The sequence below is a fragment of the Anas acuta genome, chromosome 5 (genome assembly GCF_963932015.1).
Source record: "Anas acuta chromosome 5, bAnaAcu1.1, whole genome shotgun sequence".
Lineage (NCBI taxonomy): Eukaryota > Metazoa > Chordata > Aves > Anseriformes > Anatidae > Anas > Anas acuta.
In genome coordinates, this window is record NC_088983.1 from 54,707,749 (window position 1) to 54,719,951 (window position 12,203).

Consider the following 12,203-nt stretch of genomic DNA (forward strand, 5'->3'; position numbering starts at 1 on the left):
TTTGAATGGTATTGAGTTTAACTGTTGCTGTAGTAATCATTTTCTATTCCATGCAGACCTGCTGGTGGAGAATGTGAGGAGATTTTTGCTGCTTTTGCCACTGCTGGTGAATAACTAAAGAAAGGGTTTTGTGCTAGGGAAACGACTCATTTAAAAAGCAAAAAAAAAAAAGTGTGTGTTAATTTTTCAGACTTGAAAAACAGACATCAAGTTTGAAAAGCTGTTGATCCATGAAAGACATACAGTAGGGGATAGAGGTCAACTGTCAATTTATTAGTGTAGAAAGACAAGTGCTGAGGGAAAAAAAGTCTCAGGGAGTAGTTCCTGTGTCTATAAAGCAGGATGTATTTGTAGGTGCATTAATGTGAAGTAGATGAAGTTGAAATTTCATGTTTTAATTTGTATTTGAAGATAGAGTTATTTTATTTTTTGCATAGGTACCGATCCAAGCTTAAGAGGCTTTTAACTTAGATTTATCCGATCTAACTATAATAATAATGATGATGAATCCAGATGGATCAAAGTTTTTCTTTATCAGGCTGTGAGCAGTTCTTTTTATTTCTGAAAACTAATCCAGACTAAAAGATATATTTATGGTGCACATCCTCTTAACTGTAAGCACAGATGCTACTGATAGACAGCCGTTTGCTTGTTTCCAGCTGGAATCCTGCCCTCTCTCTAGATTAATCTATAAAGAGAAAATGACAAAAATAAGTGCATATGTGTTCCTAAGAATCATGGAATGGTTGAGGGTGGAAGTGACCTCTGGAGGTCACCTGGTCCAACTTTCCTGCTCAAACAGGGACACCCAGAGCAGGTTGCTCAGGACCATGTCCAGGTGGCTTTTGAATACTCCAAGCAGGGAGACTCCACGGCTTTTCTGGGCAACCCGTGTCAGTGCTCAGTCATCCCCAAGTAAAGAAGTGCTTCGTGATGGTCAGAGGGAACCTCCTGTGTTTCAGTTTGTGCCCATTGTGTCTTATTCTATCACCAAACACCACTGAAAAGAACATAGCTCTGCCATCATTGAATCCTTTGTTCAGATAGTCATACACACATTAATAAGAACCCCCTGATCCTTGTCTTCTGTAGGCTAAATGGCCCTAGCTCTCAGCTTTTCCTCACAGGAGAGACATTCCAGTCTCTTATCCTAGTGACACTTTGCTGTTTCATTTCTCACGTGTACCGGGGAACTGAACGCAGTACTCCAGGTGTGGACGCAACAGTGCTGAGAAGAGAATACCTCCCTCCACCAACTGACAGTATTTGGTCTAACGCAGCACACAATACCCTTAGCCTTCTTTGCAACACAAGCATACTGCCAGCTCATATTAAACTTTGTATCCACCAGGCCTCCCAGGTCCTTTTCTGCTGAGCTGCTCTCCAGCCATGCGTCCCTTAGCATATGCTGGTGCATGGGGTCGTTCCTTCCCAGGTTCAGGACTTGGCACTTCTTGTTTTTGAGGCTCCTGTCTGCCCATTTCTCTAGCCTGTTAAGGTCAATATAGAAAATGCAAGTGTATCAGTGATTGAGAAAACTGCACCTTGCTGCATTCAGTAAGTGGTTATTTCACTTTGTGGATTTCAACAATGTGATAGCATGGCTCATTTAAAGACAATGGAAAGAATTCTATAACTTCTGTTGGATTGGGAACTTCCAGTTGATCAGCTGACTTATGGGTTAATGCCTGTGAATGACACGATGACTGATTCAAAACTGGCCAATGTTTGACAACAAAAGGTGCAAGAACGAATTCTTATTTGTTGATGGCTGGGCGTGGGGAGTTGGAATGCCATACAAATGCTAGAAAGACGGACAGGGCTCTACTGACTTTGAGAAAGCTGAATTTAAAAGCTTTTTGCAAAAATAAAGAGCAATGTGGTGCCTTGAGTGACAGCTGAGGACACTATCTGGAACTTCATACTGAAAGGCTTATCAATAACAGATAAAACAAGCACCGCCCTCCCCCCCCCCCCCCCCCAAAAAAAAAACCACAAACCAACAAGAACAACAAAAAAACCACTGATATCTGGCTATTATTTCCCAAAGTTAGTCATCTGAGCCCATGGTTCCAGTTTCCAGTGCATGTCACTGCTTTGACCCATTTTTTATTTTTATTTTTGTACTTATCCTTGTAATTACAAGAAATGTAATTGTCTTGTAAATGTTTGATTCCAGATCTCATTCTTTGTACACTGCATGCCACAGTTGGAGCTTGACCTATTTATTCCAGAAGAAGATTAGGGCTTTTTAACATCTCTGTCTGTCCAGATTCTATGAATACATATGTGGACAGAGTATAAAAAGTCAACCATTTTTCTAAAGCAGCCTGAAGCAATAATTCTGAAGTATGAACTACTCTTATTTATCTCCATGGATAAAATCTGAAATCTAATGATGATAATTCTTATAATTGGATCTGTATGGGTTTGTACCAAATTGATTGTAATCCAAAGAATATTCATCATGGAAACGTTTTTATTATTCTAAAACATTTGTTGGATTTGTTTTAACAAGTTGCAAGTTTTGCAGAAAACAGGAGACTTTAGGGAAATAAAATCTTAGCTGTCTGTTAATATAATTATTTTTTTTTAAACCTCCTTATGATTCACTAAACAGGGAATGAACATGGCTTACATTTCCCTCTCTCTTTTTTTTTTTTTTTTTTTTTTTTTTTTTTTTTTAGCTTTTTGGTTTATCCAGATCACTGATTTGACTTCCATACTATTTCTTGATTTCTTGCTGTTTATTTGATTGGATTTATCATCAGTGAACACTTTGTTCATATGATGACATACTGTACCCCTTCTGTGATTGTCTTGTCTAAGCTTGAATAAGTGATAACTTATAGCTAGAGCTTTTGCAGCTGGTAGTTTGATAACATGATAGTAAATGATGGCTCACTGTGTCCGGTTCTTTTATCACCTTTGCTGCTGTTGCACAGGCAACCATGCGGGATTCTTGCCTTTCACTTATGGAAGTGAGATCAGGAGACCTAATACCTCCATTAACTTCATTGCTCTAGTGTGGGCACTTGCTTGGATGATGCATGCTGAATGATACTGCAGGGAGACTTCAAAAAAACAAACAAACAGAAAAACACAAAACAAAAGGAAAAACTAATGCCTGTGGGTTCATTTTATTTTATTTTTCATGACAGCAATTGATGCAACTTGCCAGTTAAGACAAATAGGCAGCAAGAAAAATGACTTGACCTTGTTTAGACTTAAGAATGCAGTCTCATGGGCAGTGTCTGCAGAACGGTCACTTTTCACTCCCTGCTGCTGCAATTCTCAGTTTTAAGTCTTGCTAGCTATTGGGCACCTTGTACATCATTTGCACTTGTAGACTCAGTAAGCATTTCTGTGTTCATAACTGTGTAGGACAATTTGATGCTGTGAAAGCTAATTCTGGAGTCTGAAGTGACACAGCTGAATCAGCGTGGCCTTGTTGGTGAGGTTAATTACCAGCAAAGAGTTTTAACTGTACAGTTTCTGACCCCTGAGCTAGTCCTTCAGCATGGTGTGGCACAGTGTCTTGTAGACTTAACAGCAAGCTTCGGGCTAGCAAGGGTGTCTCTCCATAGACATGTTTCTTCATACCAGATAGACGAGTAGGTATTATCAACATGTTCTCTGCAAGGTCATGTATCTGACCCCTAGGATTATGAGATTGGTGGCTTTCGTAACATATTCTGTCTTTTTTTGTATAAGTTGTCCAATGCTTTCTTAGGCCTAGATGCATTTGGGTTATATTTTTTAAGCTTCTTCTGCAATCACGATAGCTAGAAAGTGTCATTAATTTATTTTAAGAAAGCTGAAACTCTCATCTTTTTGCTTTGCCACATGAGGCACAGTGATAAGCATTTGGGAGAAGAGTGGCTAGGTTCGTATTCAGACTGTTTATTGGCAATATAACAGGCTACCACTGTTCTTAGTAGAGGTTCATAGTGCTTGGGAAAGTAGAATTATTCAAGTGTGGACAGTCCTGTGGGATAGACGATAGATGTTTCCAGCTCAGCAAAGAACTGGTTGTTGGTCTCTGATCCACGAGGTAAATAAAGGTATAGGGAAGGCTGGAGGGTGAGAAAATAAAAGAGAATGCTATTTTGGGGCAAGACGTTAAGAGTCAACTAACTGAAGAGCAGGAGTTCTGTTTGGTCTGCAGCTATAATGAAAGTGATTTCCTGGTTGGGAAGAAGATGGAGTAAAATCATGGTGCAAAATCTCCTCAGCTCTGTTCTTTGCCAAGTACTTCAGAAAATCCCTACCGGCAAATAGACCTCCTGTACAGTCTAAATCTACCAGAAATCAAAGTCATGGGAACGTCTTTACCTTGTTTTACATTTTATATGGCTATCTCTGTACGGATACCTCAAGATGGGATTTCTGCCTTGCCATGGCTTTGAAGGACCTGATTTGTGGAAATTAGGTGATCAGTACTTCTAAAGGACAGACCCTTTTAATTGGACACAGAAGGACAATACATGATATCTGAAAATGTCTATCTGCTGTGAGCCCTTGAGCTGAATAACTTAGTGCAGTGAGATATGTAGAATATGAACTAAGAGGAGTTAAACTGGGACTTGCACAAAGCTGGAAGGCTGTCTTCAACAAAAACCTAAAGAGAAGTTCTTTAATTCCTTCAAATACTTATGTGTCATATTTTTTTTCCAAATGTGGACATGGACATCCAATGGAATTACTTTATGTTCTGGTTTATTGTATAAAAATAAATTTAGCTTGCTGCCTACTAGTTTACTCTTGCTGTTATTAGAGGTTGCCAGAGTTGTAGATGGAAAACTGTGATCCTTGACATTGCATGTGTTTTCATTCAAGTCATTTAAAAAAATGTTATTTGTTTTCAGAACGGAGTTTTAGTAAAAGTAACCGAGACTTGTCCACCATTGAACTGCTCGGGAAAAGATCACGTTCTTCCAGAGAACCAGTGTTGCAGTGTTTGCAGAGGTAAGCCAGAGACTATGCATGCTTAGAAGGAATATATGTTGCTGATTCAACGGGGGGATACACTGGAAGGAAGAATTCTTTTTAATGAGATATTAGGTACTCCTATGTACCTGAGTCTGTAATTAGCCTTCACATAAAGCCAATCTGTAATATTCCTTTGGGTAGAAGACTTACTGGCTACATAGTTTTAATTGCTCTGAATTAGAGAGGGGCAGGGAGAAAAGAAAGCACCGAGGGAGAAAGGGTCTAGTATCTCTTCTGAATTCCTGTTGTGAATAAATTGTTTAAAATAAGAGGTATCTTACATTGCTTGAACTTGCAATTGCACTAAATATACAGGGTTCCAAGCTTATGGGGAGTGAACTTCTTTAGAGCTCTCTCAATCTTAAAATAACAATAATATTGTTAAGATGCCAGTCTGAAACTGATTTAGTTTTGAGTTCTCTCAGGACTCATTTATGAATTGAGATGAACAATTACAGAATAAAAATGAAAAATTAACCCTAACGCCCAGAATTCCATTTGTTCTCCTTCCAGTGGGGTGTTGAGATGCAGGTTCCTCTTGTATATTCCCATGCATCCTTAGTGAATCCTGGTTGCATGCTGGATCAGACTGAACAAGTCATGGCTAATATCTTAGCAGAGGAAATCAAGTGAGGATTTCACAAGGCTAGAGAACTTGAATAAGCTTTCTTCTTAAAGTGTGTTGTAATGAGTGAGCTGCTAGGTGAAAGGCGTTACGATTGTTCCTTGGATATGCCTGTATGGTACCTCTGTTCTGTACCTTTGTTTTGGCGCTGATTCTCAGCTGAGCTTAAGGGGACTCTAGTCGCTCAGAGCAGGTCTTGTGTGCCAGCTGTTAGTGTTGAACCTCAGAAATGTTCAAGCAAGAGGCATGCCAAACAAGCATTAGATATTTCCAGACTTAGATGGTTATCTGGCCCTGCTGGGCTGCTTTCTTGCCTGTATGTAAATTCCTCCAGAGTGTCATAGTAGATGCTGAGGAATGCTCAATCTGTCCCTCTGGCCAGTAAAAATTAATTAATAAATATGTGTAGTTAAATATTTACTAAGGCCTTGAACTTGGAAGTGAATGCCAGGGCCAGCACGTTTGAGACTGCTTGCTGGATGATGGACTAAGAATATAAACATGCATTTTTTCAAGCACTTTCTAGAACCATCTGTAACTATTTAAGCAAGCAGTAAATGTTACTTCTCTGTCCCTTAGAGGGCTCAATGTCTTAATGATACTTCTTAACAGATGGCCTAGTTTGATGTAGCGTAGTACTGAAAAATTAGCTTCATTACTTAAAAGTGTTAGAAAGCTGAAAGCTTCAAAGTTGATGAAAGATAAATTCTATAATTATTCAATCCCATATTATTGTTAATGATAGGTACTCCTTTTTAGATATTCATCCCCAGACTGTTTTTATTATTTATAAATAGCATGAATATGTATACTTATGTGATGGTCTCCAGAAGCAGAGGAAGGAATTGTATTTTCACTTCCTATGAATTCTGATAAACTTTCAAGCTGATACACCAAACTTCCATGCCAGTCCTGCTTTTGCTTTCTACTAAAAGAGTGTGTTCTTCATTTTTATTTCTTCTTTGATTTTTGAAGTTATTTTCAAAATTATGCTTAAATTTGTGGTTGGTTTTGTCAGTGCTGTAAGGCAATAAATTGAAGTTAGCACTCCTAAATTGCCTTTTAGATCTTGCAATGGAATATATGCTTGACATTTTGGCTTCGGTTCCATGCAACCTAAATTGGTAGTGTATAATTTCATCATATGCAGAGCACTGGTGTTTAAAAAAAAAAAAAAAAAAAAAAAAGAATATTTGTTAAGAATTTCTTGTTTCTCATAGCTATAGTTTCTGGTCTCGTCATGTTCCAACATGTCTTTTATTGGGAAAAGATAAAGTACTTCTCTGTTTTGTAGTAAAGATTTTCCTAAGAGACTATGTTTATCTTCCGTTGTCCAAGAAGAAAACCAGTGAGGAAAAAACACAGTAGTAAATATAATACCAAGTAATCAAAAATTATTGGAAACCCACATGGATCATTCACACATTGTGCAAATTTCACATTATATGTATGATGACAGATGGCATTGGCATTTAACTGTAACAGTCAACAAGATGAAGTAAAACTTTAATAGTAATGTTAAATGAGACCAATGATACTGTGCAAAGTTTATCTGTACATACTGTTGACTGGTAGGTTTTGTTTTCATATCAATTTGTGCTTTGTTTAGTATCTAGTTGTTGAAATATGGAAAACCTCAATCGAATTTCATGTTCTGTAGAGTTATAAAACACCTTTGCTGAACATTTGCTAAAATCCCTTTGCTTGGTAATATCGACCACATCAACAGCTAAATGCTTAAAATAAAACAGGTTATGCAAGGGAAAAAAAAACAAACACCACACAAAAAACTGTGGTGTTGATGGTGGTGGAAACTGTGAGTCAGCAAAGGACTGAATTGAATACTGCAATGTACACAGCTGGTGAGCTTCCTAGATAGTCATTATTGGTCATAAATGGTTAGAAAAGTAAAAACAGCAAATGGCACCGTTTCTTCCTCAGGTTTGCTACATGATTTTAAACTATGGCAGAAGTACTATGATGAAAATAGTATGATAAAAGTCAATGTATAGATTTCAGTAAAATGTTTGTATAAGTAGTACAGCAAAGTGGACATAGTATGGAAGTACTTTGCTGTACAATGACAGTTTATTTTTTGTGATTTGATGGGCCTGAACTCAAAAATGGGCCTCAACAGATCTGTACGTAGGGTCTCTTCCCAATTGTAATGTGGACCACATGTTGTTTTGCCCTTAATCTGCATGCCTTAATACCAATATCTGTTTACACGATGTGGCTACTTTATGCTTTTTAGCGGGATGTATGGTATTATTAAGCTCTCTTTTAGGCTTACAAAAAGTTTAGTTAATTGTGAATTTTTACAAAGAATCGTTGTGTGCTAAAATATATTTTTTTACTTCCTTTTTGCGAATCACTCTTTTTTTCTTACAGCATGCCTACTACATTTTTTATGTCCCAGGGACAAATCTAATACAAAAAATAGTGTCATAAAAGTGTTTTATTGTTCCCTTCAGCTGTTTTTCTCCTTGCCAAAGACAGTGTATAATTTTTGAACGAGTGGACTTTTCCTCTTTTGAATGAGTGATACAAATAAATTTCATGAGAGAATTTTTATGTTGTTATGCTCATAATTTTGGTGTGTTAGAACAGCCTCAACAGCCCCTAGCTCCTTCAGTCATGCTCTCTAAACGAGAGGGTGTGAGGAAATAATGAAGTAGTGAGAGCTGTTTGCTTTCTGGAGAAAGTAATTTTTATTTGCTATCCTGTAATATGGTTTGGCTGATGGATTTAGATTGACTGATGATGCTGGTTAGGAGAAAGGGGAGAATGCTACTGATGAGCCGAAGCATGCATTTCTGCAGAAACAGCACTATAGTCTAAAAATGAGGCTTCTGCTATCCTCACTTGTACTGCTTGTTGTAAGGGGATTTCAGTTCTTTCAGTTGGAACAAGAGAAGGCTCTTCAATTAGCATATTTCTCATCTCTCTCTGTCTAGCTCTGAACCTGAGGTGTGTTTTTCTTTTTTTTTTTTTTTTTTTTTTTTTTTTTTTCTCCAGAAATAAAATGTTTCTCTTTCTTTGCTGTAAGGTATGAATTATTTCGAGGTTTTAGTTTTATTAAGATATAATGGAGGTTGGTAAATATGCATTAGTTACTTGCTATGCTTAGTTAAAACAATATTTAGGATTTAGAAGACCTTTGTCTGCAAAAAAGAAAAAAAATCTTCAGAAGTTTCCTAGGCCGTGCAGCACCATTATTCTAATGCACACAAACAAACAGTGTGTAATAAGGTCTGCAATCATACAGCATCTTAAAAGAATTTATGAAGTTGCTGCTTTATGTCAGACCACTGTGTTCTGGGACCACAGTCTCAGAAGACATAAAAACTGCTTTTCAAAATGTTTCATTGCTCATGACTCATTTAAAAACTGATGCAGATCATGAAAGGGCATAATTGCTAGTGCAAATTTTATGTCTCTTCCAATGATTTGTTCCCCGATTTTACTTTATATGTTTACATGGTAAACGTGGGGCTAAACCAGAATTATTGTGAAGATTTTGAGGGTGAAATGACCTTGGACCCTTTGGGCATTACTCATGCTATTAATGTAAGTATCCCCAGCATTCTTTTTAGAAGCCTCTAACGTGTGAGATAATGAAACGTGGATTGCTGAAGGATAGATCCTTGTAGAGCAACAGAAGGGGAGCTTAGAGTTTCTGAAGTGAGCAGCGAGGGAAACTGAAAGAAGTACAAAAAGTATTACAGATGTTTTAAGGGAACTCAGAAAAATGGGAGGCACAGAAGTGTTGTCTCTAAAAAAGTGAGGAGATAAGGATAGGATATATTGATTCCAACAATACTTTTGAATGTGTTCTTGCATTCTTCAATTGATAATTAAACCAAATTACTAAATGTGTTAGGTACTTAAAAAAATCCCCAGTGAGAGCGCAAAACAGTTGAGCATGCTGCTCTGGGAAAGCAGATTCTGGGAACTAGAATGTGAAGAGGTTAAGAAAGCTGGAAAAAATCAGAGCAATTTTTAGGTGACTCCAAATGGAATAAGTGATTAAATTTAGATGATTTTACTTGGGACAACCATGTTGTGCAGAAGTGATAATGTTATGTCTGGTATCATGAAATCTGCCCTCTTTCATACTTGTTTTAGTACATTTATGAATGGTCTTTCTACAGTCAAATATTGGGAGTTGAAAGATGAATAATGGTCTGTGATCCTATTATGTTCTGTAGAAAAATCGGAGCAAACATTACAGCAGCCTTGATAAAGAAGAGTAACATTATCGGTTATGTTTGGGGAAGGAACAGAAGTCATCATGCCTATCAAAAATCTGAAGAACTCTTCGATGTTTAATTCCCCTGTTGGTAGTATCTAATTGTATCATGAATGACTTGAATGACTTTGCAGGGCTGTTGTGAACATTGACAACTGTGTGCGAATGTGTGGGGAAAATGGTTTCTGACATCTGTTCTGAATGTGTTTGTCTGTAATTTTAATCCATACTCATTTGCCTTCTCATCTGAGTTATCCTGAAATGAGTTTAGATTATCAGAACTATTTAAGATATTCCGAGCTTCTGTCAAATCCACTCCAATTGCCTGCTTGCTCATGTTTGATGATTCTATTTTAAACTTTTTCTGTATTTAGAGAAGAGCTGACCATCTCAGATAAGACTTGGCTGAATATTCTGAAGTCTTGCTAATTCAGCTGTTTTCACCTGGGCAATAAGAATCACAGAATCACAGAACTGTAGGGGTTGGAAGGGACCTCGAAAGGTCATCAGGTCCAACCCCCCTGCCAAAGCAGGTTCCTCAGAGCAGGCTGCCCAGGTAGGCATACAGATGGGCCTTGAATATCTCCAGAGAAGAGACTCCACAACCTCCCTAGGCAGCCTGTTCCAATGTTCCGTCACCCTCACCGTGAAGTTCTTTCGCGTGTCAGTGCGGAACTTCCTGTGCTCTAACTTGCAGCCATTGCCCCTTGTCCTATCCCCACAAACCACTGAGAAGAGGTTGGCTACATCCTTCTGTCCCCCACCCCTCAGATATTTATATACACTGAGGAGATCCCCCCTCAGTCTTCTCTTCTCCAGGCTGAACAGCCCCAGGTCTCTCAGCCTTTCCTCACAAGGAAAGGCCTTCAGGCCCCGTATCGTCTTTGTGGCCCTCTGCTGGACTCTTTCCAGGAGATCCCTGTCTTTCTCGTACCGGGGAGCCCAGAACTGGAGACAGTACTCCAGGTGAGGCCTGACCAGGGCAGAGTAGAGGGGGAGGATCACCTCCCTTGACCTGCTGGCCACGCTCCTTTTAATGCCCTCAGGAATGAATGCCCTCAGCTAGCTGCCATGCCATCCATGACTGGCATTCAGACACCCTATTGCAGTATCATCGGGTGGTTTTGACAACTGTGTTGGTATTTTGTAGGAAACCTATTGTTGCCATTTCACGGCGAAGAACTAATAATTATCAGATGTTTGCATTCTTTTCCATTGTGCTTACTTGGCAATAAGTAATTGCTTCCATCAATAGAGTGACATTTAAGTCAGTGCTTAGGTCCCGCCCTACTTAGTCAGGAGTATGTATAAGCACAGTCTTAATTGGTCAGTGGCCCTGGATGCATTCCTGGTGGGTTTTGCTGAATATGAATGAATTTAAATGTGTATTTAAATGAGATGTTGAACTGGGGTTGTTAAAGGTAAGAAAAACAGAGTTAGCTTACTACTTCACATTACAGACAAATACTAGTTGGCCTTTATTGCCCAAAGAGCGGGAAAAGAACTCAGATTCAATATCAGCTAAGAAAGAGTAGGTAGTATTTTATTCTTTGTTTGCTTCCAAAATCCCAGCTGGAGATAATGCAGACTGGGGTTTAGAAAATGTAGGAACCACACTTCTTGGGTATGTGACTCTTGGCTCTTTTAAAGTGCTAAATGTGTGTCTTTGCTTAAAACAAAAGCACTTGCTAGAGCCTCTGATCCAGTGGTGTGTCTACTCTGACCCAGGTACAGTGAGCCCTTAGCATTCTGTACAATCATCTATGTTCTGCTTGTCAGCCTTAAATTAAGTTTGTTTTGTTAAAGCTTGAAAACGTAGAGTTGAAGCACCATGCATGCTCTTAACAGGATAGGCATGCTACTTTCCACTTACAGAGGTGTGGAACAAATTTTCTGAAATGCTGTGGGAAATAGAGATTGAGTCACTTTTAGTCAACATTTTTAAAGGCAAGAAACAGTGTTCCACACATCTCTTCAAATAACAAATGGTAAAGCAATTTAGAGAAATAGTAGGTGTTCTCTCATCGTGTATTCCTAATGAGAGGAGAACAAAGAGAAGTTCCTTGGAGCCCCCAGTTACATATACCTAGGTTACAGAACTGGAGCATTACTTTTTTCTTCTATGCTCTTTTAACAGCATTCAAGCTTGGAAACACAAGTCTGCTTCTGAATGGAGAAGCAGACTCCAGTCCGAGGAGATTCGTGTTGCATACTGTTGGTAATAAGGGAATGAAAGCGATACAATTTTTTTCTATAAAGTTTAAAAAAAAAAAAAAGGCAGCTTTACTGGTGCTAAATGGATAGTTAGTGTAGTCATAGTATGTGCTGATGAAT

The 12,203-nt window shown here is 38.4% G+C and overlaps 1 protein-coding gene across 4 annotated transcripts in view; it reads left to right on the top strand.

Annotated features, from left to right (window-relative positions):
- Positions 1–12,203, top strand: part of NELL1 (neural EGFL like 1) — a 284,268-nt gene that overhangs the window by 74,327 nt on the left and 197,738 nt on the right. For all 4 annotated transcript variants that reach the window (XM_068684942.1, XM_068684943.1, XM_068684941.1 and 1 more), the window contains exon 11: positions 4,869–4,968. In XM_068684942.1, coding sequence (XP_068541043.1) covers positions 4,869–4,968 — 100 coding nt within the window. The remainder of the gene's footprint in view (positions 1–4,868; positions 4,969–12,203) is intronic.